Raw genomic sequence first — 27,890 nt, 5'->3', positions numbered from 1 at the left:
TAGTGGTGGTGATGGTTTTGGTTTTATTGCCACGTCACTTCCAGCTATGCAGAACAGCTATGCAGAAGTTGTGAATGCCCCAACACTGCAAGTCTTTAAGATGATGTTGGATAGCCATTTGTCTGCAACGGTATAGGGTTTCCTGCCTAGGCAGGGGGTTGGACTAGAAGACCTCCAAGGTCCCTTCCAACTCTGCTATTGTATTGTAAGCCCAGTTCCTAACAGGGCACAGAGTCAGACTGACCCAGGGTTGGGAACCCTTCTATAGATCTTCCATCTGCCCAACTAATAGTCTATTTTTAAAAAAAACACTTTGGAAGTTTTCAATTTTTCAGAATGTTCACCAAATGTTTTATATTACTCATCTTGCTTGCTTCAAGTCCTGAACTCCTATCTGGTAACCTATAGCTTAACTAGTACTTGGCTTACGTGCTCTGTGTCTGCTGATATCACAGCATATTCCTCCCTATTTGTTTGCTGTGGCCCAGCTATTTCGCTTTTATTGAGTCTTGAGTTTTGTTAGAACTTCCATATGCTCCAGCCAAATTTCTTTTAAGAGCTGATCATGTACTTTTCCAACCCACAGCATGATTTCCAGAATAATAATAAAGTGGGCGTGAAGTTATGCAGATGTGCCCAAATGATTGCATCCAGTGCTCCAGAACCAGTTATCATGGGCTGGTTGCAACATCTGTTTCATGTAACCTTTTGTCATAAACTGAAGTTCCTAATATAAAATAATAGAAATAGTAGACGGCGCATTTGGAAAACTTCAAAAAAAAATCAAATTCATTTGAAGCAAGATTCTGCACCATATACAGCAACATTGCCACGATTACATGAATTGCATTTTGGCTTTTTCACCAGGACAACGTATCGGCACATTGAAAGCTGAGGCAGTCTGGCTGATTTGATGACTGATATCAACTGTGGCAACAATTTTCTGTTCTTGGACAACTTACTTAAATTACCTAAGTTGCTCAAGCTGAGCTCTATCAAATTTGATAGTTGCCAGAGAATCATTAGTTGTAAATACCTTGGTCTTGTCAGAAGGTATGGTTAAACAACAGGTTCATGTAGTGGTTAAAGGCACTGGGCTTGAAACCATGGATTCTAGTTCTGCCTTGGGTGCAAAACCAGCTGTTAACTGGGCCAATACCTCTTTCTCTCAGCCCTAGGAAAAAGGCTCTTTTTTTTAAAAAAAAAAGGCACTATTATTTCCTATTTTACTATTATACACGATCTAATATATCACCACCACCTGGCTATAGTGCTTCAGGAGTGACAGCTTTCACATTTTTTAAACTAATGGATGACAGCCTTTGTTTGAGATTCTGTGCTCACCTTTTTCAGTGTTGCCATTGGGACTATCAACAATTGGTTGAACATCTTCTAGAACAGTTTTAAAGCAGTTGGATATAATTGCATCCACAAGTTATTCAATTCCAAAGCACACAATAGTTCCATTTGCCTTTCTGATGTGTCTTCCATTGAAATGTACCACTAAGGCAGCCTAGTATGATGCAGCAACTGCAATATTCTTGGTGATGCTTTTCTACAATGTTATTTCAATATTCTTGGTTGCTGATGAAATAAATGCCCGTGTTGTTAGCAATCAGGAAAACTTAAAAAATATCCTAGGTAAGTTTAGTTTTAGAATGATGAACATCAATGGACTGTGCCTCTCATTTAGCAAATGTGCTAACAACTTGAAACATCTTATTTCAGCATTCACCAAAACATCAATTAACATAAGTGTTCACACACACAGGAAAGGAAACATGAGCTCTACAGTATTTCCTGATCAGCAGCATTTTCAAAGACCAATTATGGATTTTTATAAATGAGAAACAGTGACTTACAACTCATTTGAAACAAACTGTAATATAGTCATACCCAAACATGGACAGTTGAAGCCACAAGATCCTACTTAATATTTATCTACAACTAGAACATCATAAGAGTGCTTGGCAAATGCGATGGACTGGATCCAGATTTGCTCCCTGTTCAAATTTGAAAAACAGAACTCTACATGGTCTCCAGTTTATCACAAGATGCAAATATGCAATAAGATCTGATGATCCTATAAATTGGTATATAAAAATGCTCTGGATTTATACAGTACTTTTAGACATTTTGTACGCCTGGATAAACGACATTTGTAGTGTGTATTGTAAGTGTTTAAGAAGCACATTTTTACAAATGTTCATAAATTCAGTAGGAAAGACCCTGAAAGTGCTTACAATATGAAGATTATTTTTGGAAACTCCAAACAAAAATTGCACCAATGTTTACTGTCAGAGCAGTATGAAAACTCTTTTGCTTTTGACTTCCCCCATAAGGCACACTTAAAGGCCTAAAATAGCTTTGAGTATTATCACAGGTCTATGCTCCTGTTGATGCTACTTAATCTGTTCCATTAGTCTTGAGTCAAATTTCTTGGATTAGCCTTGAGTATCCTGCAGCCAGTATAGTTGGGAAGATACAAGGAAGATATCATTTCAGGGAGCAGGAAATTACTTCACAGAACGTAGAACTTACTGAAGTCCTTATGTAAGGAAACTGCTTTTTTTCCAGTGAAGAAAACATTATAATGGTTGAAATGAAAAAAATCCAAAAATTATTCTGGGCGTCAGCCTTAATATGCCCTTTAAATATGAATCATTCATAAATTTAATAAAAACAGCAGGCTGAGAATTGCTGTGCAATCAGCAGTTCCTAAACTAGAGTCCTCTAGATGTCAGAACTCCAATTATTTATGAATACTGGGAGTTGTAGTCCCAAAGTCTAGAGGGCAGTACATTCGGAAGGCTGAATTAAGTAATATATTAAGATCCAAGTGCTAAATTCATTAGGTCAACAAACTGAAATAATTACAGTAATGTTTTTTAAATACATTTGTCTTCTGCATTGTTTATCTTCTCTGGAATTGCTGGAAGTAAACTTATTGCAGCCACAGGTATGACATTGGCATCAAGTTGAAGGATTCCCCTAGGGGGGAAAAAATCAGTTAAAATACTAACTTCAGAAATATGATTATATATAAACATTTCAAATTCATAGTAAAAACAACTAAGGAAAAGTGTTTCATCCTCTAAAACCAGATCATTGGTTTCTGAAAATGGCCTTTATATACTGCAAATGTAGTATATATTTGCAGTATATATACTGCAAAATGTAATTAAATCTTGTTTCAAAGAATTCTCAGGATGAATGTTATCTAGAAAAAAAACATTTTCATTCACTTGTCCCTTCCAGTATCAGAACTCCCAGCGGACTAACATTTTCATCAAAATGATTTATGACAGGGGTGTCAAACTCGATTTCATTGAGGGCTACACCAGGGTTGTGTTTGAACTGGGGAGCTGGGTGGGCATGGCCAGCTTGATATCACTCGTGTCCGGGGCATCTGTGGCGGCCCAAGCGCTCTGCCAGCGAACATGGGCTGCTGAGCTCCGTTTTCAGCCATGATTGCCTCCTGCCACCCTCTGCCAGTGAAAATAAAGCTGGGGGAGAGGTGCACACATGCCCCGAGCTCCGTTTTCGCTGATAGAGGCACTGCGGGCCGGTCCTTTGCTGTTTCTAGGGCAGCCCCGTGGAGCATATCTAAGCACCCCGCAGCACAGATATGGCCCCCGGGCCTTGAGTTTGACGCCCCTGGTTTATGAGAACTGGTGCTAGGGTTTTCCTTGTCTTCATTTATTTCCTCATCTTTTTTCTAGTGTGCAATCTGGTACTTGCCACAAAGTACTTCTAAAGAAAGCAGCCATGACTCACCTATGTATAATAATATATGAGCGAGTGGCATTGTGAATGGACTTTCCGCAGGTAGGACTCCCTCAGCCATTTCAAAACCATGAGAGGGATGCTAATGGCAATGTTAATTGGTCCCCCTAAGTCTGAGCAAGCAGGAGATACTGATAGCTTTCAGGATGGTTTACCATAAATCTTTCAGATCTTTTCTGAGGCTCCATAATCTGACCTGTCTGTCTCTGAGCTAATTGCTAATCTGTGGACGCTAGTGTTCCTCATTTCTTCCAATGCCAATTATGTTGAAATGTGTATGGAAAGGTAGGGATGAGACCTATGGGGCATGGAGAAGGACTCCTCTGGACTATTGCTGTGTATCTGGCTCCTGCTCATAATTATTGGAAGAACAAAATCAATTCTTTCAACTAAAGCATCTGGTCTTTATCTGATGCTGCTTTTGTAAGGATGGAGAGGAACCAGACAGGAGTATCTTTCCTTCCCTTCCCACTTAGTGGGCATGCTCTAAGCAGAACTCTTGCCGGAGGGGGAAAAGATAAGAGAGAAATCCATTGAGCGTCCTCACTTTTTGAATCCTCTGGTGATGATTTCCCATTAATAATTAATATTTATAATTTAATTGATTGGTTTTCTAAGGTCATCAAATCAAGACCTCAGGTGGGGTACGTTAGTTCTTTAACAGGCTATAAACACTGTGGATTGGGTTTTTTTTATCAATTTAACTAGCCTAGCTTGAATAAATAGATTATATGAAACTTCTATCACCCAAGGAAATTGGTTTTATAGGATTAAAAAAATAAATAAAAGATGCTTACCTGGTGTCACATGAGGGACAAAACACTTTTAATACTTTTATGATTAAAGTTGCTCCCACAATTCCAACCACAATGACCTCCATAAAATTAAAAAATACAGGAAAAGATTTGAGCCAAAATGTACAAAGCTCCTTTCTCAGATCTTCTACCCACTGACACATCACCTGCAAAGAGACCAACACAGCCAATGAAATCCAATAAGGACACCTGCAAAAGCCCATTTTTCTTTGGTTGTTTGTTGCATCAATTTATAATTTACACTTGTCTGTCATGTGGGAATTTCACGTATATGTTGCACATATATATCTTTTCAAACATTACTCTTTCCCCCCTTGAAAATTCCTTGGCATCTTTTCCCACATCTTTTATTGTTTGAAGTAATCTCCTAGTGTCATTGTTCAACTTCTTTTTAACTAAGCCACTAATTTCATTTTATTTTATTTTATTTTTATTATTTCTGTTTCCTCTTCTGAAGTGAAGCTTGACCCAGCTCAGACTTTATACCCCTTTCACACATGCCTAGCTGGGGATAATGTCATGAAAACAGAGAAAGTCAAGTCCTTGAAGCTGAAATAACTTTTCCTGGTAAACTACATTGCTTACTTTCTATGTGGCTTCTAGGGAATAAATAATTCTAGTGGAAATGGGGCTTGTTTATGAGTTCTGTGGTCTTTTGTTTCAACAATACCAAACTCAATGGGGCAGTTTCCTCTCGCTCGCTCTCTCCCTTCCCTCCCCTCTCCCTCCATCCCTCTCTATCTCCTTCCCTCTCCCTCCCTCCCATTCTCCCTCTCCTTCTCTGCCTGCCTGCCTGCCTCCCTCCCTCCCTCTTTCTCCCTCTCCCTCTCTGCCTGCCTGCCTGCCTGCCTCCCTCTCTCCCTCTCTCCCTCCTTGCATCTCTAGGGCAAAGAGGAGAAGCTGCATTTGCCACCAGTCCATCAGGGCCCAATGCTGCGATGGGTTTGGGCTAATAGCTAGTCAGGTGAACTGCTGAGCCAAGGAGCTATTAGATGCCTTACAAGTTATCTGGGCTTAAATGGGATGCCATAGAACTGGGGTGAGTGGGCGGGGCCATCCGCAATTTCAGCTACTGGTTCAGGTGAACCGGTAGAATACCACCTCTGACATACACATACCCATGGGAGCATCAGGTGAAGGGGGAATTGAGGGAGATGCCATAATTTTGACATGAGGGTCATGTCTGTATGATTGAAGCTGCACTCCTTAGTATCTGTACCATATGCATGTAGAAAGGAAGACTTCAAGCACACAGTTGCAACCCCATCTGGATTTTTTTAGCGCTCTTCTAATTGCCACCTTGTTTCCATGCCTTTTTATTTTTGTTGGATTTAGTTTCTTTGATAGAGTAACTTAGGAGATACCAGATACATGAGGCACCAATAATTAAAGGTAAGGTAAAGGTTCCTCTCGCACATATGTGCTAGTCGCTCCTGACTCGGGGTGTGTATGTGTGCTCATCTCCATTTCAAAGCCGAAGAGCCAGTGCTGTCCGAAGATGTCTCTGTGGTCATGTGGCCCACATGACTAAATGCCGAAGGCGCACGGAACACTGTTACCTTCCCACCAAAGTGGTCCATATTTTTCTACTTGCATTTTTTACGTGCTTTCGAACTGCTAGGTTGGCAGAAGCTGGGACAAGTAACGGGAGCTCACTCAGTTATGCAGTGCTAGGGATTCGAACGGCTGAACTGCCAACCTCCTGATTGACAAGCTCAGCATCTTAGCCACTGAGCCACTGTGTCCCAATTCCTTTACATATCCTTTAACTCAAATTAGGTGACCATCATATTTACCTTTCACAATCATTGCGACAAAAAAATATATACCTTATAAGATGACCGTGGCTCTGTTCTGAGTGGAGTCTCTGGCAATTTGCCAGGCATTGTCTGTTCATCCACAGTAGTTTCTACTTGCCTGAGAAGATAGTGACTGGTTGTTTGTAGAGGACTTTCAACATCTGTTTTACAAAAATCAAAAAGACAGGTTGATCGGTTAGTATGATATTTTAAAAACCATATGGTGAGCCAGTAACAAGAAGCAGAGTAAGGACAAGAAATAAAAGTCCAAAAGTGCAAAACTATTTAAACCTTTTTATAGAATTATGGAGTTGGTATAGATTTTTGGTCATCTGTTCCAACCCCCTTCTTGGTGTGGGTTCCATCAGAAAATCTCTGATAGAAATCATCCAGCCATTGTTTGAAAGCCTCCGGCAAAAGAAAATGTACTGTTTTACGTGGCAGCCTGTGGCACTAGCTGACAGCTTGTGTAGAGGACTTGTTCCTCCTAACAGATAGTCTGAACCTACTTCCTTGTAGTTTTAACCCTTTGGTTCTGGTCTGCTCTCTGGGGCACAAAGACTAAGTGAATACAGCCAGTCACTCCTATTGAAGACTATCACATCTCCCTCAATTTTTTCTCCTGTAGGCTAAGCATATCCAGATTTGCTAACTGTTCCTCATAGGGTATCCTTGCAAGCCCTCCTTTGAACTTGTTCCAATTTGTTCTTTTTGGATTCTGCTGCCCTCTACTCCAAACGGGGTCTGACCCAGGGAGGAATGAAATGGAACAATTACTTCTTGTGATCTGGGCTGGTGCTCTTCTTAAAGTATCCCAAACAATTGACAAGGCCATTTTTCACAAGACAGGCTAAGCCAGGATTCCTCCATCACATGCTAAGATTTTTCCTACCAAGATGTAGAATTCTACATATTTCCATTCTATTCATTTCGGCCTACTGCCTAAATCTTTTTTTAATCTTCTTTCATCTAAAGTTTTAATCAAATCTCCCAGTTTCAAGTCACTGATAAAAGTGTTGAACAACACAGGGACTAGGACAGATCCCTCTGGCCCTTGGCTTGATGCTTTCCTCAAGCTAAAGTGGAAGCATTAATGAGCCAATTGTGCTATCATCTAGTCCAAGGAGGTGTCTCAACCTCAGCAACTTTCAGATGTGTGGATTTCAATTATCACAATTCCCCTAGGACAGTGATGGTTAATCTTTTTGTTCTCGCATGCCAAAATCGTGGGCAATGCAATGTGCCCTGCTCCCTGCACATGTGTGCGTGAACCCCCACCTGCATGGCCTACTCAGCTTCCTGCACCACGCCTGGGGTGGGGCGTTTTCACCCTCCCCAGGCTCCTGAGGCTTTTCTCGAGCCTCTTGGAAGGGCAAAAACAGTTTCCCCTGGGCTCCGAAGGCTCACCCTGAAGCCTTCTAGCACCAAAATGGAGCGCGGGGAGGAGGGGGGGCGCCGCGGCCCCTGTGCTTCCCCTGCCCCCCATGCATGTGCATGCGACCCCCCATGCATGTGCATGTGACCCCCCATGTATGCGCACATGCATCCCCCCGAACATGTGCACGTGTCTCCCAGCAGAGACCCAAAAATCAGCTGACCGGCGGGAGGCATGAACGCATGTGCGGTGGAGCTGACCTGGGCAATGGCTCGCATGCCCTCAGAGTGGGCTTTGTGTACAATCTATGGCACTTGTGCCATAGGTTCGCCATCATGGCCCTAGGAATTGAAGTCCATACACATCTGAAACTTGATAGTAGAGAAACAGATCTGGCCCATGTTTAAATTTTTCCTAAGAACATTATGAGAGAATACAAATAAAACAAAGCCAGTTGTAACCATATTAATTTGACCTGCCTATAAAAGAAAGACCAATTTATGGCTGTTGGTGTGACTTTTTTTTGACTGTGGAATCATTAAATCTGAGGTAAGAACTTGTTGATCACTGCTTGACTCAGGTTTAAAGACTTAAAAAGTCCATGAACACTGAAATAGATACAGTTAATAATGAATTTAATCGACTCCCTTCTTATGAAGAAGTCTTTAAAAAAAGCCAGAACCCTTAAGTAAAATAGCAAGAAATAAACTCAATAGCATCTTTTTAAAGACAAAAAAATAAGAATCTCATACATGAGATGGGGGGATATAAAAACTGAACGAATGAATAAACAAAACAAAGTCCAATTCTTGCAACTCAACAAGACTGAGTACCTTTTCCTGCAAAGTTTGGAAGTGTAAACAAAATATCATTGTTCCTCGGGCTGGAATACAGCATACTTTCCTCCAGAGGGACGGTGTAGTTTGTATGTCTCAGGACTTGCCGATCCTTTACCAATAGGTCTATTTCTATCACTTCGTCTTGTTTAACCTGCAAAAGAAGTGTAACCATTTTTTTTTATCCACAGATGTTGGGAATGTTGTGGAAAACAGCCAATTTTTTAAAAAAGCTGGACAAAAAAGAGCAAGTATTGTAAGAAGTTATTTCAAAATGAAAAGTTGCTTTTGTTCAAGTGACAGCTAAATGTGTTCCTACCTTTCCCCCCCCCCCTCACCTCATGAAGTATGTGAAATACTAGAAGGAAATGCTCTCCGTTTGTTATTCATCAACATCATATTCATATCCTGAATATTGTGTATCATATCAAGAGGGAAAGCAAAGGACTCCATTTCTAGCATCCCATATGGATTATGTTTTCTCAATGAGAAACAATGTAAGCAACAAGTAGAATGTTGCATTTTAAAACAGTCGATCAAGAGATTGATAGATGAATTCTGAACCCAAACATTAACTTCTACATTTGTACTGTTTGAGTGAATGATCTGAATTCTGAATATTTTTAGAGGCAAAATAATCTATAACCCAAGAGTTACTATTATATTATTTACTTAGAAATCTATAAGTAAATTGTGACTAAAAATGAGTCTCCAGGAGACACATAAACTTGCATTCCCCAGTTTACAATATTTAACATTGCTAATTTTTGTTTATATTTGGAGGCTTTCTTTTTATCTGGGGGTTATTTATTTATTTCATTATAATTTTGTATCTTTGGGAATGGACAGCATACAAATTATGTAGATAAATAAATATTCTAGGAGATGGAAATAGTATTTTCTCCCTTTATTTTGTTTTCCTCCCCAGCAAAAACTTCATGTCAGATCAGTAGCTCTGAAAAGAGGGACTGGCCCTCGGGATTTTTTTTTCCTGTGAAGGATTCACTGGCATTTGGTTCTTCCTAGTCATCACCTCAAAGAAATGATTATAAGCTGCTCCCTCTCTCTCCTTAACTAAGACAAGGAATATAGGTAGTCCTCAACTTACAACAGTTCATTTAGTGACAGTTCAAAGTTACAGCAGCACTGAAAAAATGGCTTGTGACTATTTTTCACACTTACAACCATTGCAGTATCCCCATGATCAAAATTCAGATGCTTGGCAACTGGTTCATATTTATGACTGTCGCAGTGTCCCTGTGATCTGCTCTTGCGACCTTCTGACAAACCAATGGGGAGCCAGATTCACATAACAATGATGTTGCTAACTTAAAAACTGCAGTCATTCACTTAACTACAGCGACAAGAAAAGTCATAAAATGGGGAAAACTCACTTCACAAATGTTCCACATGGCAACATGAAATGAATTTTGTATTTTGCTTCCGATTGGCCAAAAATAAGACTCATGGCTATTTTATAATACAATAGTAGAGTTGGAAGGGACCTTGGAGGTCTTCTAGTCCAACCCCCTGCCTAGGCAGGAAACCCTATACCGTTTCAGACAGATGGCTATCCAACATTTTCTTAAAGACTTCCAGTGTTGGGGCATTCACAACTTCTGGAGGCAAGCTGTTCCACAGATTAATTGTTCTCACTGTCAGGAAATTTCTCCTCAGTTCTAAGTTGCTTCTACAATTTTGCTATTACAACTTTTATATGATGGGAAGTTTGCAGCCCAGTGGTCCAAATACCATCCCAAATGATGAAACTGATTAACTGGAAGCAAAGGAACCAATGGGGCTTGTATCTGAATAAAGATACCTAAGAGCTTTGGTAGGAGTGATCGTGCTTAAGATACTGGATGATTGTGAATGATTCTCCCCAAGAGGAGGAGTTGCATGAAAGATCAGTGGACTTATGGACCACATCACATGGTTGAATTATGGTCCTGAAAGATAGAAGAACTTCTCCGAAACGGAATTCATAAACCAAGAATCTAAAAACAAGAAAACTACCCTGGTTCTTATCTATTAGAACCTTTCCTGCAATAAAAAATCTTACTAGTAAGGACATTTTTAGGCAGCCACTGTAGTTGAGAAACCTTTATCACCACACAATCTGAGAGGCTCCCAGAATAAAATAAAGTCAAGGTTTATCTCTTCAACCAGAAATGAGAAAGTCTTGAATAATTTGGCGTTTAAACAAACTGAAGGCTGCTTCCTGGCACAATTGATCAATTTATCCACGCCACTTGTCTAAAAGTGTTACATAAACAGTGATAGTACTACAAATAATCCAACATCCCAGAACTGTCTAATGTAATATGCAAGTGTATATAGGAAGTTTTCTCCTCTACAATTTAAAAAGTATGTTCTAAGCAAGTGGTCAAGTTCTTGAAGCTATTTAGCAGGGCATGGGTTCCTCCAATTTTGGATCATATATATGATTTAAATGTGCCAACTGTAAGAAATTTGCTATTTTCATAGCTCCTTTCTACGATATGTGGTGGAAGTTTGTAATTAAATTTAAAATAAAATCAGCCTGAAAAAGGTATCATCTGAAATTCTCTTGTACTATTTTTAAGGATTTGTGTTCCACAGGAAGGCTTTTCCTTAAGCCCTGTAATGAAAATGATTTACGGTCTAATTATACATGGGAATTTTAAGTAGAACCTGTCTAAATTATGGAGAGGGTTTGCTTCATAAGGAAATTGTATTACAACATAGTTGTTCTAGATTCTGAACAACAAGAGTAAATATATGGCCAAGACAAAAAGTATTGGATATTGTTAATACTAGGAATATGAGATGGAGGTCTTCACTGATCCTACTCAGTGCTGGCAGAAGAGCAAAATGTGTGTTAATTCCAAAAATAAATGTGTGCTATTAGGATTTTCAAATTTCACTATTCAAATCTTTACTCTCTCCCACATTATTTTCCTTATAAAGTTTTTTATTTTTTATTCTTACATACCATTGTAAGTATGCATTCATATAATTGTTATTCTTCTTTACATTTGTCATTCTTATACATTCGTTATTCCATTTAATAGATTATAATATACAATTTGGATTGCTTTATTTACCATCCCTTCCACCTGTTGTAACATCACCTTATTTTCCCTTTCTTTTCTCCCACTCTCCCTTCTCTACTTTCTTCCTTCCTCCTCTCCTTCCCCTTTCTTCTTCCCTTACCTCTCCCCTACTCCTACTCTTCCTCTTCCCCTTCCTACCCTCTCTCTTTCTCTTTCTCTCTCTTCCACCTGCCTCTCCTTACCTCTTTCTTCCTTCCCTCCTCTTCCTCTCGTTCTCTCCTCCTCTCGCCCTTTCTTTTTCTGTTGTTATAGGTGTCTCTTTCAAGTTTCAGTTTATGTTTTCTTGGGATGGTTTTTCCACAAACCCAAATATAATTTAATATCATTCCTTATTCCCTTACCTTCGCTAATCTATCTTAACTATGCCCCCCCCCTTATATCTCTTTCTTGAATATATACTTCTATATTTAGTACTTCTCCCTCCCACATTTCATAAGTAAAAACAAATGAATAATAACGCCCAGCAGCAAATCTTAGAATCTTCTTTGATCTTAAAAATAATTCTGAGGAAGTCTGTGCTGATGAGGTTTTAACATCTGGCACTAGCCGGATCTTTTCGGGATTTAAAAGTTAAGCAGGGGCAGTCCTGGTTAATAATCAGATGAAAGATCATCGTGAAATACCATCACTGTATATTAGATTGGGAAGTTGGGAGAAAAATTCCACTGCACATTGTTGACAAAAAAACTTGCAAGGATATATCCATCAGGTCATCAAGAATTAAGCTCAATGTATGGCCAATTTACCCGTTACCCTTATACAACAAAAAAACCTCACATACTATAGAAAGTAGCTGCTTTTAAAAAGTTAGCCATTTCCTTTCCTCCATTTCCTGGAGATATGTAATATATATAAACATTCTTAAAATATGATTGCATAGATACCATTAAAATTCCTGCAAAAAATTACAAAAATATATAAAGGGTGTTGACTTTGAGGGCTTTTTTAATTTAAAAAGTACCTATTCTGATACAAAAGAGGAGATATCAGACAGGGGTATTCTTGGTTTGTTGGCAGAAGATAAAACACAGAACTAAAATATGTCCATCATTCTGCAAAAACAATCTTCCACTATGGATTTATGCCTAAGCCAGTAAATACAATGATTTAGAAAAAGAATACTTGCCTGCTTTTCATCTATATCCGTCACTTCTTCTTGAACAACAATCAATTTCAAGTTGGAGCTGGATGCCAATGGCCACTCATGAATCATAATGCGAACACTGACAATTCCTAAGGTATCATGGTTTCCACTCTTCACTATCAACAAATAACTGTGTGTCATATAGAGGCCATGCAGAGAAACAAAATCTCTAGAAACAAGTTACACATTAAAATAGCATTGCAAAGTGGATTGGACGCCATATTGCAATTCAGTGTGGAACTAATATAACTAGCTGACTAGTTTTCACAGTTACTGTATTTTTAGGAAAAATGACAAAGAGCTTAATAGACTATTAAAATGGAAACAGGAATATTTTCTACTTTCTAGACTGTCTTCTACAAATATCATCTTTTGCACAATTGCACTTTCCCATTCTCTCTTCTTCCCTCCTGCCCTGAGGGCAGTTCTTTTCTTCCCAAATCTGCTCTGTAGGTTCTTCAGCTCATTGAATCAAGTCAAATACCCCTCTCCCTACTATTTGATGGAAGCTATCGAATTACTAGGATAAACTAACTTTATATAACCACTCTTACACCTAAAGGAAACATTAGAAAATCAAGCAGTTCTACTTGTACTACTAGTTGGGTCCCAGAAATCACTGAACGAAAGAATTGACAGGAGGTATTTAGATTTACATTTATCGTGTTAAATCCAAACTAAAGTATCCATAATCCAAGCCACTATACAACCTGTGGAACAGAACATAATGTGACACGCTCTTGGACTATTTTCTCCTCATTTTCAAATGGAGGCTGTCCTCCTGTAATGTAGGTTTCTCTCTCAATTATGTAGCTCACTGCTACTATGCTAACACCCAACTTCTTTTCCTCTCCAGCCATGTACACTTACATTGATTTCAGTAGAAGAATAGTAATTACTGCTGCCACTGTATTAAATTAAATTTGCATAGAATACAACTATCATCAAGATGTTTGTGTGGCACAGAAGCCTTGGCATTTATTATGCACCACTTAACTGAGATCCAGTTTTGTAGTGTCAAGGACTTGTTCCCATGGCTTTCTGTATTATGAGTCCTAGATCTCCCTAATCTAACTTCCTCCCATTCCATTTAATCCACTAAAGTCAGTGATGATTTGCAGGCAAATATTCTGTTTCTTACATCTGGGGAAAACCATAATGCATTGCATCATGAGTTCTCAAACTCACGTGATTCTCTTCAGAATTTAATAGAAATTCAGAGAACTAAAAGTAATTTGTTATTAGATTACAGCAAATGAAATTTTGTTTGAGAAATAAATGAAATGTATACTTTTCCCAAGTAAAACCCCATCAGTTGAGAAGGATTTTGTCTATTTAGATCAGGGATGTCAAACTCGCGTCGTCACAGTGTCGTCACATGACATATTACATCTTTTTCCCCCTTCGCTAAACTGGGTGTGGGCATGGCCAGCACGTGACGCATCTAGCCCGCGGGCCACAAGTTTGACAGCCCTGCTTTAAATTATGTCTATTCAGGTAGTCCTTGACTTATGATCACAATTAGGACCAGAATTTCTGTTGCTCAGGAAGGTGATTGTTAAGCCAGTAACACCCATTTTTAAGACCTTTTTTGCCATGGTTAAGCAAATCACTGCAGTTATTAAATGAATCAAGCAATCTGTCAACCGTCAGGCTGCCATTCCCAGCGTGCAGGGAGCCTGACGAGAGCACATGAGGTTACCAGCTGTTCCGATCACTCCGATCATCGGCATCCGGCCATCCTGGCTGCCCCGTTCGTCCTGGCTGCTTCCTCCTCCACTCATTCAGAGCAACAGCGTGGCCCAGCACTCCTCCTCCACTCCCTAAATTGTGGCTGGCCGGGTGGTGACGTCATCAGCCACGTGACGTGGCAGAGCGTATGCCTTTCCTATTAAACGAATGCGGGAGGCATGTTCCGGACTAATTCCTGACTGGACGGCGGATATTCCCTGGTTGGCTTGAATTGGACTGAATTGGACTGCTCTCTCTTCCTGTGATGGTTCATTGCTTCGCAACACGAGGGGGTGGGGTTTATGGGTGAAGGTTGGCGCAGTTTGGTGTAAGGTGGGTGAGGGTATGACATATGGGTGATTATGGGAGGGGTTGTGTGCATATATATGGGTGTAATGTTAACTGGGTTAGAACTGACTTTGCATGTGTATTATCAGTCATTGGCTGCCGGTTATTACAGATTTCACAAAGAAAGAGATAAAGTTCTTAAACCACCAAACTGCTTCTCTTGTGTCCTTGGTGAATGCCGGAACAGTGACGCAATCATTATGTGAATTCGGTTTCCCCCATTGACTTTACTTGTCAGTAGCCAACTAGGAAGACTGCAAATGGCAATTCACGTGATACCAGGATGCTGCAAGCATTGGAAATATAATGCCGGCTACCAAGCACCCAGATTTTGATCATGTAACCCTGGGAGTGCTACAACAGTTAAGTGTGAGGACCAGTTTTGAGTCACTTTTTTCAATGCCATTTGAAATAACTTTGAATGGTCATTAAATGAATGGTTGTAAGTTGAGGATTACCTGTATTAGAGCTAGTTAAACACTAGAAAGTATGGGATTCCCTTTAAAAGGCCATAACGAACCACTATTGGGATTCACTTCTCCTACAGCATCTTTTTATGCATATTGCTCTAAACTGTTAAGAACCAGTTTATACCATGTCCTTGAGCAAAGCATGTCCTTGAGTAAAGAGTAAATTATCTTAAAAGCTAACCTTGAAACTCACCCCAACCAGTATATCAACGAAATACTTAGTGCAGGGGTGTCCAAACTTGAGAACTTTAAGACTTGTGGACTTCAATTCCCAGAATTCCCCAGCCAGCATGCTGGCTGGGGAATTCTGGGAGTTGAAGTCCACAAGTCTTAAAGTTCTCAAGTTTGGACACCCCTGACTTAGTGTATTAAACATTCGTAAATAGCATGTAATTGCTTTGGCTTCATAAATTATGCTTATGTAACCAATCAGGATCTTTCTTTTCAATGTAAGGCACATAATACCCCAAAAAGTAAACAAACCAGAATGCTTGCTTCTTCTAAGAAGCATCATTTTAAATTTGTAAGTGCTAGGTAATTCTTTTATCCTTACAAGAAAAATCCCATTTTTTTATTTGCAGAAAATATGAATTAGGAAAGTCTTATTTAAAAGTGTTTTGCTAAGACTATGCTGTTTTTCTCCTTCCCCAATTCAGCTGGATGTGTGCTGGGCGTGAGAGGAGACGGACAGGACTTATCAGGGTGGAGTCACATCCTTGAGTTTCTACAGCTCAGCCTGCGACACAATTAAATTAACCAAACAGGAACTTGCTGAGGGCTTTCCTAAAATCAGCTTTTAATCTCTGTTTGTATTTGGTTATGGACACAATAATGGACTACCCTGAATTAATTTAAAACTATAAACAATCACCAATAAATAATCTTGAATTCTTTAGAAATGAAAATAACCTATTGTCACTAATTTATATGCAGAGGGTTGGGGGTTTTTAGTGATGGGAGTTATTTATCAAATGTATATGCCTGCCCAACTCACGAAAAGTGACTCTGGGGATGCAAAAAACAATTAAAGGTATTCTTCAACTTACAATTATTAGTTTAATGACCATTAAAAGTTACAATGGGGCTAAACAAAGTGATTCATGTTCAGTCCTTACACTTACCACTGTCGCAACATCCCTGCTAGTCACATGATCAAAATTTGGGTGCTTGGCAACAACATACATTTACGATGACTGTAGAATCCTCGGCAGGGGTGGGATCCTACCGGTTTAACAAGTGGTTCGCCGAGCGGCCGCTTCACGCACACTCGCTTCTGTAAGTAATGCGGAAGGTGAGTTTTCTTCCGCGTTATTGCTGGCGAGGAAAACAGCTGAGGTGCAGCAATCCACTGTTCCGCACTCATCAGGTGGGCTTCGGAAAAGGAAATATAGGTGAGTGTAGCGCAGGGACGGGCAGGTAAGCCCACTTCAAATTTGGAGCGAAGCAGTTTACCCAAACTGGTAGAATCCCACCCCTGATCCTGGGGCTGCATGATTGCCATTGGTGAACTTCCAGGGGGCTTCAGAGAAGCAAAGCTAAAAGGGAAGCCAGATTTGCTTAATGACCATAGTGATTCTCTCAACAAATGCAACAAAAATGTCATAAAATTGGCATGACTCACTTAGTGTCTACATCACTTAGAAACTGAAGTCCCAGTCCCAATCAAAGTCATAAACCGGGGATTATCTCTATAGAATTATAGAGGAACATACAATCCAGATAGTGAATTAAGAAATACTCACAGATTAAAGTTTGACATTTTATCCGTGTGACTCCGCTCTTCAGTGGAAAGTCATTTACATACACCTGACCATTCACGTAAGTAATATTAAGGACAACCTAAAAAAAATTCCACAGAATAATATATATTGAATGTAGAGGATCATAAAAAGGGAGAGTTATACGTTTCAAGATGCAGGATTGACCAGGTTTTGTTTAATTTACACTATCATGAGAGCAATGATCAAAATAAGTCATAAATATAAGAGGTTCACAATTAGTTACCATCCAAACAGGCTGATAAATTTGCCATCATTGTGCTTTCATGCTTTAAAAAAATGAAAGGCCACCCCATACTGAACCCTCAGTGGTTTGGTTCTCTTTTTGGTTCCTTTGAGTCAATGTGGATTCCTGGTGACTGCCTAGGCAAATCCCTGCACAGTTGTAACGGTGAGAACAATCAATCAGTGGAAAAGCTTGCCTTCAGAAGTTGTGGGTCCTCCATCGCTGGAGGCCTTTAAGAAGAGACTGGCCAGTCATTTGTCTGAAATGGCCCTCCTGTTCGAGCAGAGAGTTGAACTAGACGACCTCCAAGGTCCCTTCCAACTCTATTATCCTATTGTGTTTTTCTTGGTAAGATTTCAGATGCAGCTTGTCATTATCTTCTTCTTCTTAAGGCTAAGATAGATCCAGCTGGCTTTCTGTCTAAGGTAAGACTAAAAGTCCTCATCTCCTGGTTTCTAGCCTGGGGCCTTAATCACTCCACCAAACTGGCTTGATCTCTTGCTCTACTCTTACTCTTACTATTGGCACTAATTTTAGTGGTTTTGGTTTAAAAATATAACCTGTGAAGTATCTCTGTGTGGAAAAACTGAGCTTTTGCAAGAGGAGCAAAAAGCAGAATGTAACACTGTTTGACAGGAAGTCATTGAAACCTTTAAAAAATCTATTTTCTGGCTGTAACTTAGATACTCATGCCAGTTTTGCTTACCACCATTAACAGAACAGTTATCTAGTTTGAGTATGCAACGTCTGCAAGAAAACAACCAAACTGAGAGAACACCAAGGACCCTCACTTGATTAATTATTCTGTTAAGTTAAACCAGTCCTTTAACTCAGACTGGTATCTTGGACTTGTAACCAGCAGTGGAAAATCGGGTCTTCTATTTCTCCATAGACTCTGTAAAGTAAGTGTTGGGAACTATGAACAGTATAGCTTAGGGACAGCCAGTGAAAAACAGCTAGGTCTGTTGTCACCATCAACTGAGACAAGCTGAACAAGGGTCCACATATTATCTACAGGACTTCATCATCTGTCAGTTCATAGTATAAAACTATGTACTACTGACAACTATTATGGCTGAAAGCAGCACACATACAAAATGCATATATTCAGGCACATTGCTATGTATATAGAATAATGCCAATTAAGCACCAAATTTGGAACCCAACAAATAATCTTTTAACCTTTACAAACCCATAGAAGGTAGTACAAACATAACAAACTATTTATTGGAAGGAATTATTGAGTATCCCAAAAATGTTAATCAACAACTCGGTATATTTATTATACTACCATGTTTCCCCGAAAATAAGGCCGGGTCTTATATTAATTTTTGCTCCAAAAGAAGCATTTTCCGGTTAGGTCTTATTTTGGGGGAAATAGGGTACTAAATGACTGATGATCTTAATTGAGGTTTATTTTGGGGATAGGGCTTATATTACGAGCATTAGGAGTCGTGGTGGTGCAGTGGTGAGAGTGCAGTACTGCAGGCTACTTCTGCTGATCACCGGTAGTCAGCAGTTTGGCAGATCAAATCTCACCAGGCTCAAGGTTGACTCAGCCTTCCATCCTTCCGAGGTGGGTAAAATGAGGAGCCAAAATTGTTGGAGGCAATATGCTGACTCTGTAAACTACTTAGAGAGGGTTGTAAAAGCACTGTGAAGCGGTATATAAGTCTAAGTGCTATTGCTACCCTGAAAAATCATGCTAGGAGTTATTTTCCAGTTGGGTCCTATTTTTGGGGAAACATGGTATTATAGTAACTAGAAAGACCCTTAAGCTGATGAATCACAATAGAGAAAAGAAAAGACTTTGCTAAAGAAAGTACAGTTGGTGAAACATACAATACCTGTCTTTCCTGAATATCCCCAGTGGTTTCCAGTATATTTACTTTAATCTTGATGTTTTCCTGAAATAACGAAATTACAAAAAAAAAGAAGAGAAAAAGAAAGAAATACTCAATACAGTTTATAAACTAAGAAAGGTGTTTAATTCAATTTTTAGTTTGTGAAACAAATTTATGCTTCCATCCACATTGTGGTGTGTCAGGATCTAGCATGTCTAAAGTCTGTGTCTAAGTAAGCAGAGTCAAAAAACTGAAAGAACAACAAAATGTCATAAACAGGTTCAAAGACCAGAGAATAATAGAGGCTAGTGTAGTACATATAACTATCAAGATTCCAAAGTGTCTTTTATACCTAATTATGCATACTATGCTGCATAAATACGAATTGTCTAATCAGATGATTTTCTGTAATGAAATGTCTAACAGACCCTGAGAAAGTGCAGGACAGAGATAATAGTTATAGAAGGAAATCTAAGTTCAGAGGAAGGGGAAATGTGAGAAATAGGTTGAGAATAACTTTGCTTTAATTACATTAGCTGAAGAATTGTTTTCATATGCTTTGTATTATAGGACTTTGCTAGCAATAAAGAATATTACAAAACCAATGTATTTTTTTATTTATTGTATATGCCTACCACTAAAGGCTTGACCATTTGCAGTCAAATTACCTATACATTCTGGATTGAAAGCTAAATAATGAGAAGATATGTTCAGGTAAATTTTATATGATCCAACATATAACTCACCCTAATTGATGGCATAATCCTCACAATAGTTGCAATATGTGCAACCAAACATTTTACTATGTATATTTGATTGAGCCACCTTCCTTCCTAAAAGAGACCTACTGAAATCAACAGGATTGAAATTCGATAGGTTATTAATGGATTTCTCTGAAGTCTTGCTGTGCTGCTTTAAGGAAGGAGGAGGTATGTTCCTGTAAGGGATGAGCAAAGATACCCAGGAGAGAATGCCAAAAGCACATAATCTCTCAAGGCTTTAGCCTCATTCCAGCTGCCCAGCTAACACACATAGGCGCCTATATTGGACAGCAGCAATATTGGAAGATACTAAAGGTGGATAATTGCTTTAGTGACAGTGTCAGTCATTGTTTCATATTGTGCTGGAGGACACAATGGAAAATAATTCCTGTATTATCAAGAGAGCCATATAGATATATAATAAAAATGGAGTGACACTATAATGCCAGATGAAAAGCCCTTTAGGTCTTGATACTGTGTTTTCTTGTATGGTAAGAGATGGTAGTATAGGAGGATTTCTCCTAAAATCTACCATCATTTCTACAGTTTTGAGTGTGTTTAGTTCAAGATTGTTCCAGTTGCACCACAAAGCTAGTTGATCACCCTCCCGTCTGTATGCAGATTCGTCATTGTCTCGAATGAGACCAATCACTGTTGTATCATCTGCAAACTTCAATACTTTGACAGAGGGATCTTTTGAGATGCAGTCAATGGTGTATAGAGAGAAGTGGAGAGAGCACACAGCCTTGGGGGGCTTTTGTGCTAATTGTACAGGTATCTGATGTGATTTTGTCCAACTTCACCTGCTACTTCCTATTTGTTAGGAAGCTTATGATCCATTTACAAGTGTGGTCAGGTAAAGCTAGCTGATTTAGTTTACTTAGAAGAATATCTGGAATATGGTATTGAATGCTGAGCTGAAGTCTACAAAGAGGACCCTTGCATAGGTCTTTGGAGATTCAGGTTGTTGTAGGATGTAGTGCAGAGACATATCAACAGAATCATCTGTCGAGCTATTTGCTCAGCCGGCAAATTGCAAGGGGTTTAACAGCAGATCCGTGATGGTTTTTAGGTGGGCCAGCAATAGCCTTTCAAAGGTTTTCATAACTACAGATGTTAGAGCAACCAGTCTGAAGTCATTCAGTTCCTTGATGGAGGGTTTCTTCAGCACTGGGATGATAGTAGAGTGTTAAAAGCAAGAAGAAACATTGCACATCTCTAGTGATTTATTAAAGATGCGGGTGAAGATGGGGGCCAGTTGGTCAGCACAAGCTTTTAAGCAAGGAGTTATCTTGTCTGGGCCTGGTGCTTTTTCTTTTGTCTGTGAAATGGACCTTGCACATCATTTTCTGTAATCGCCAGAGGTGGTGGGCCTAATGGGATGGGGTCAGTTGTAGGAGGCTTGGCTGTTGGTGTGTCTGACATGGGGATTGTGGAGATGGGTGGCAGTAGTTTTCTCTCAAACCTACAGTAAAACACATTCAGGTCATCTGCCAGTTACTGATTTCCTTCAGCATGGGAAGATTTGCTATAACCAGTGACATTTTTAAGAGTCTGTAAGCAGGAACAAGGTGAATCATGCAATGATTAGAGTGTCCCAATGCTGCTCATGGTAAAGACTGATAAGCATCTATTATCTGATAGGATAGTCCTTGACTTACAACAGTTCACTTAGTGACTGTTCAAAGTTATAATGGCACTGAAAAAAGTGACTTATCACTGTTTTTCACACTTACCACTATTGCGGCATCCCCATGGACATGATCAAAATTCAGATGCTTGATAACTGACTCATATTTATAATGGTTGCAGTGTCCCGGGATCATGTAATCACTATTTGTGACCTTCTGACCAGCAAAGCCAACGGAGAATCCAGATTCACTTAACAACCATGTTACTTAGTTAACAATTGCAGTGATTCGCTTAGTAACTGAGACAAGAAAGGTCGTAAAATGGGAAAAATTTAAAATTGAACTGTCTCACTTAGCAACACAAATTTTGGGGACAATTGTGGCTGTAAGTCAAGGGCTACCTGTACTAAGTCAGAAAGCAAGTAATATTGATGGAATATCTACAGAAATATAGCAAGCAAGAGAGGAAGAGTCAATAAAAACTGTAACCAATTATGCCAATAAATCATAATGGCCAAAAGATTGGAAGAAGTCAGTCTATATACCTACAACAACAACAAAGAAACTTAACAGTGTGCAAACTATTATATTTAATTTGCATGTTAGAAAAAATAATACTTAGCATCATCCAACACAGGTTAGAAGCTTACATGGAAAGGAAGATACAAAATGTTCCACCTCACTTCAGATAGGCCAAGGAACAAGAAAAAGTATTGCTGATGCATTACTGGATAATAAAAAAACCTCTGAATCATGCAGTCAATAGTTTTCCCTACGATATTCCATGAAACTTTGACTGTGAGGAAGCAGGCTAACAAGAATACTGGCAATTGAATACTGATGCACAGAGACTCCCCAAAATACCATGGATAACCAAGAGATAACCAAATGTACAGATTTATATGTTGGGGGGGGGGGGGCTGCCATAGTATGACTGGCTATACTTTTATGGTTTTATGATTTTGTGTGTGCCTGATTAAGTAGAACAGCTGCTCCCCAAAGACCAAGTCCATGGAAGATGTTTTTGTATTTTTTTAACCACATGCAAATATATTTACAGGAATTGTGGAAAAAACAGAACTATTTATAGCACTGTTTCCAAGTTTGCCTGTTTCTTCCTCTCTCCTGTTTCTCGAAAATCTTAAATTTTCTTTCTGCTTTCCACAAGTATTTGCCAGCAAACATTCACTTCACTGCTTAACTGCCAACTCCCTTCTTTTTCCTTCTCCCTCTCCCACAGCTTTTCAAGGAGTGAGAGAGAGAAAGAGAGAGAAGTAGCTGATTACTTTGCGGTGCACTTAAAGTGTTTCTTTCCGCTTTTTCAGACTTTGACAGTCATCAACCTGCATTAATGTTGCATGATGCATCTCCCAATGGGCCTTCTGCCCAACCTATCCTGCTCTGAGGCTTCCTCCAGGTGTCCTTTTGCAGGTAGCCATCCATCTGCCTCTGCCTCCATCTACTTTAGGTTTGGGAGAAAGCACATTCCTCTCTCTGGTTTTACATTTCTTCTCCCTGTCACCTGTAACCAACATCTTCATCCTTCTGGGGCCAGAAAATGGAAACTGCCCATTTCCAATCTTCCAGCATACACGTCTCTCTCCAGCTATCAACTTCTCACACAGTAACCCCAAAGACACTTATCTCAATGCTCAGCATGGCACAGACTATAACTCACCATCTTTCTTCATTCTGTCTCTCTGCCTTTTGTGGCCCAAATTGACAATATCTCCCCCAACAATTGAACACTAAGACTCTTGCAGCAACAATCTTAAGAAAAAGGGTTGCTTCATCTTTTCAATATAAACCATTTCTGCAAACAAAAATCTCTAGATTCCTTTTCCACCATAAAGGGGGTGGGGAGAGAAACAATAGGCAGAAGATGGAAAGTAGGGAGATGATTCTGAGCACAGAGTAATTCCATTAAAAAAAAGGTAAAGCAGGATTTTCTCCTCGGCTTTCACTACAATGATTCAGACCATCCCCAACCAGCCTGCTACATTTTACATACATGACTTTTGATCATCACCTTTTAAAGAGAAATACTTGAGCCCACTAGTATGTGTGTTTGTGTGTGTGCTGAGTCATGGGACCATCTGAATTGTCATTCCAAGGAAAATAAAGTAGTATTTTGAAGATAAAGCTATGAAAGAAGATAGTAGAAGTTGGGAAGACAAAGGGCAACCAGCCATAGTACAAGTTCTAACCCTAACCCTAACCAAGGGTAATATCCGGAGCAGAGCTCCAGTCAGGCTATGCTTTTACTAGTGCAGTGGCTCTCAACCTTCCCAATGCTGCGACCCTTTAATACAGTTCCTCATGTTGTGGTGACCCCCAACCATAAAATTGGTGTCTCGGTTCCTAAGGCCATCGAAAATATGTGTTTTCCGATGGTCTTAGGCGACTCCTGTGAAAGGATCGTTCGACCCCAAAGGGGTCCCAACCCACAGGTTGAGAACCACTGTACTAGTGGGACCAAACCATAAAAGAAGACATTCTTTTTTTCCTTTTCCATTCAGTTGTGTTTTATTCTTGGAGACTGCCTGAACAAATACCTGCAGTTCTCTTGACATGCTTTTTCAAAACTGGTTTGGCATTGCCTCTTAGGACTGAGAGAAAGTAACTGGCTCAAGATCACCCAGCTGGCTTTGTGCCTAGGGACAGACTAGAGCCCCATGTCACCTGGTTTACTAGTGTGATACCTTAACCACTAGACCAAACTCTTCCTCAGATCAATGTATCTATTTTTAAGAAGGGTTGTGCCTATTGCTTCATAATTCACACTGATACATTTAGTTTTCCATTTCTTAAAAATCAAATTTAAAGGAGCAATTTAATCTACATTTTCTAGCTTATTCATGTATAGTTTTCTACTCTGCTTTATTTGGTAGTAAAATAAACATTATAAGTAATTTCTAACATGAAGAATACTTGCAAAGTGGCTGCATGTATTAAGGTAACATAATCTTGATTGTTAAATAGGTAGTTACACTATTAAAATTTCAGCTTGCAATCTTATTAATTTTTAAACGGATTTCTCTCAGAGAATTTTAAAAAGCCTACAGTATACACGAGACAAAACATGAGCATCAAAGAAATTAACTTGGATCTGAAAGTTTCTTGCCTTAATCAGTAAATACCACATTATCTTCTTTTTTACACATTACAGTTATGGCACAAGGACTACTCTTCTCCCTTGTGGCTTCCCCGCATCCCTTGTGTTGCCAAATATACTATCTGTACTGTATGACACAGAGGAAGTATTTCCTTAGTGCATTTAATCACCTTTCATTTCAAAACTCTCTGGGATTTTCCACAATAATTCTGATTATTATTTGATTACACTGTGATTTCTCTGAGTCAAATAAAAAAATTACCAACTCATTTCAACAGAACAAAGAAGATGTGGCAGCTGTGAAGCACATTTCATCTTAGAAAAATCAGAGAGGGGAGAAAGTTCATATTGCGTAAATATTTGAAAAGGCACAGAAATTGTGCAACAGTGGACTTGCATGAAAATTGCATGAACCAATTTACTGCACATATTTTTTTAAAATCTTTTCATATTTTAATTTGTCTTATTAACAACTGGTTGAAGTTCTGTTCTAAAAATAATTGCCTTCTGAAAAGAAATTATACCAGGAGATTTTATGAGCAAACTAATCAATCAGATATTTGGAGCCTTCCCTTTTGGGAAAGGCAAATTAGCAGAAGAAGCATCCTCCTCTGACTGAAGCAAGACATCTAATTCTCATTTGCTACAAAATGAATAACTCAGGCATGAAATGAATGCAATTCCAAGAAGGTATGATACGGTAGATGCGGAGAGAGAATTTGCTGTAAGTCTTTTAAGGGACAGATTAACCTACTATTTTTCCGCCACTTCTCAAATCTTTGGATATACTACCTTCTTAGAAGATTATAAACTTGAGTAAAACAATAAGGAAAAGAACCAAATACATTGGAAGAAATGGAAATACGGAAATCCTTCAGCAAGAGCTCGACTCCTGATGCCTTCAGAACATATCCATGTCATTTTCTTGGCAACAATCTGAAAGAGGTTTTCATTGTCTTCCTTTAGCATATTTTTTGATTGTCCCAATCTATTCTAAAATTCTGGTATTTCCTGGACATTTCCCATCCAAGCACTAACCAGGCCCAAGCCTGCCAACATATGCTGCCACCTTTGAAGACTGAGGTAAAGTTGCTATCTCTTCATTTACACCAATGAATAGTATATTTTAAAGACTAAAGCATTACATATTTTGTTTAGAACAAAGGTTTCTTGATTGTTGGCTGAGTGAAGGAGTGAAGGAAAACCCTTCAGCATTGGCCTTGACTCCTGATGCCTTCAAAACACATCCATGTAGTTTTCATGGCAACAGTCTGGAATCAGTTTTTCATTTGTCTTCCATCAGCATACTCTATTTCTATATTGAGTGCCTTCTACATCTTCATTCTTTGGGGTTGAAAGGGAGGGAGGGAGGGAGGGGAGGGAGGGAAGGAAGAGAGGGAGGGAGGCAGAAGAATCCCAACATGGACTATTTCATTTCTTGCATATAATCATCTTTTTTGCATGTATTTATCATCTTTCTCATCATCTCTGTAGTGAAGAGAATCACCCTAGGCAAGGAACTGGGTCAAGACTAAGGATGTAGGGAGGTTCTCTGCTTTTCAAGAATGATCCTCAAATTCATATTTCTCCCCCTGCTGTAAGATGCAGAGGACCTCCATATGGCTTGGATTTGAAAAACAACCTACAGATATGAAAGTAGGGCTAATAAGCAAGGTCTAGCTCAGCTAAGTAAATATAGACCTGTAATCTTTGTTTTGACAGCTCTCCATAAAGTCAATTCTTTCTTATTTAAGTACACCATGGTAAACCAGAAGTAAAATTAAGCAAATTTAATTATTTTATGTGTGCGATGAGAGTTTGTGGGCACTTTAATCAATTAACATTATCATGACAGTTAACCACATCCAATATTTGGAAATGTCTCAAATCACTACTGTGATGTTTAAACCTCAAACTAAGACAAATGTAGCAGATGACTGCTTTAGCCATGGCAATAGGGTAACAAATGCATCATGATGCCTGAAATATTTAATTCATGTTTGACAAGGACATCAATACCGAAACAGGCTTTCTTAGAACATACTGTTCTTTCCATAAAAAGCAGGCTTATTACACAAAGTACCCTATCGCCTAAATCAAATTGCATTACTACAAAAATTAAAATCTAATATGGTAGCAAGTTATCTATCTAAAACAGGGGTCGCCTAAGACCATCGGAAAACACATACCGATGGTCTTAGGAACCGAGACACCAATTTTATGGTTGGGGGTCACCACAACATGAGGAACTGTATTAAAGGGTCACGGCATTGGGAAGGTTTTGAGAACCACTGATCTAAAAGGATAAGATGCTGGGTATTGTATTCAAGACACACACAGAGAGATACGCAAGGCCTGGATCACACCTTTTTGTAAAACCATCAGCTCACAAATCGTTACGTCCAAACAGTCGGGAAAAGAAGAATTTCCACATACAAACTGCCCAAAATTTAGCCTGTTATCCCGATACATACAACAGAACTCAGTTTTGCAAATAGACTTGGCAGACAAGCCACCAGCATGGCAACGTCGCGTGTCCCTACTTTAGTAGATCTCTCTTCTAAACCACCATGACCCGATACTCATACAAAGCCGGGTGCCGAAACACACCTTCAGGTTCCCCACTTAGGGCTTAGAAGAGAGACCCGATCTTTTCTCTTCTCCCCTTGCCCTACAACACACACACGTTTTCGGAGCCAGAAGCCGAGGCTTCCCAGGAAACTTTCCCTTGCCTACCTGGCTTACCACCCTGGAGTAGGCGGCTGTCGGATTCAGGGCGAAAAGGCTTGGAGGCAGCAGCAGGAGCCCTGCCACCAGCCCGAGCAACTCGCGTGGCCCCAGCGCTGCCTCCATCTTGGGAACTGCGCATTAAAACTAAGTGAAACATCAACAAAGCAAGAGGCGGCGACGCGCCGAGCAGAAGCTGGGAGGAGTCCGGCGGGCCCAGGAGGAGGAAATAGCCGGGAAGATGCAATACAAGGCGAGATGTCGAGCGCGGATGAGGCGCTTCTAGGGTCGGGGCACGGAAAAGGCGGCGTAGCAGTGATTTCCCTTCGGTGTACGCCTCTGAAGAGTTGGAGACAAGGAAATTAAGGCGGGAGGGCGAGCGTCCTCCGCATCCCAGCCCCGCTCCGAC

The 27,890-nt window shown here is 39.6% G+C and overlaps 1 protein-coding gene across 2 annotated transcripts; it reads right to left on the bottom strand.

Annotated features, from left to right (window-relative positions):
• Positions 1-1,201: 1,201 nt before the first annotated feature.
• GINM1 (glycosylated integral membrane protein 1) lies at positions 1,202-27,890 on the bottom strand. Of its 2 annotated transcripts, none has more exons than XM_081945668.1 (8): positions 27,491-27,890; positions 19,251-19,310; positions 17,142-17,238; positions 12,833-12,966; positions 8,609-8,765; positions 6,431-6,561; positions 4,584-4,747; positions 1,202-2,991 (listed from the first exon to the last, which is right to left on the bottom strand). In XM_081945668.1, exons 1-8 carry the CDS (start codon positions 27,605-27,607, stop codon positions 2,889-2,891), a joined length of 963 nt encoding a protein of 320 aa, XP_081801794.1. In that variant the 5' UTR covers positions 27,608-27,890; the 3' UTR covers positions 1,202-2,888. The 2 variants fall into 2 exon arrangements, with proteins under 2 accessions (XP_081801794.1, XP_081801795.1); XM_081945669.1 differs by having other exon boundaries at positions 27,500-27,890.

Source organism: Natrix helvetica, assembly GCF_964273705.1.
Source record: "Natrix helvetica genome assembly, chromosome: 2".
Lineage (NCBI taxonomy): Eukaryota > Metazoa > Chordata > Lepidosauria > Squamata > Natricidae > Natrix > Natrix helvetica.
Note: the sequence above shows the minus strand (reverse complement) of the source record. Positions and strands in the feature narration are given on the sequence as shown.

Coding starts and splice junctions, on each gene's coding strand:
- GINM1 (XM_081945668.1), bottom strand. CDS start 27,607: ATGGAGGCAGCGCTGGGGCCACGCGAGTTGCTCGGGCTGGTGGCAGGG. Junction 8,766..12,832: donor CGGATATAGATGAAAAGCAG/GCAAGTATTCTT, acceptor CTTCTTTTGCAG/GTTAAACAAGACGAAGTGAT. Junction 4,748..6,430: donor AGCCACGGTCATCTTATAAG/GTATATATTTTT, acceptor GTCTCTTTGCAG/GTGATGTGTCAGTGGGTAGA.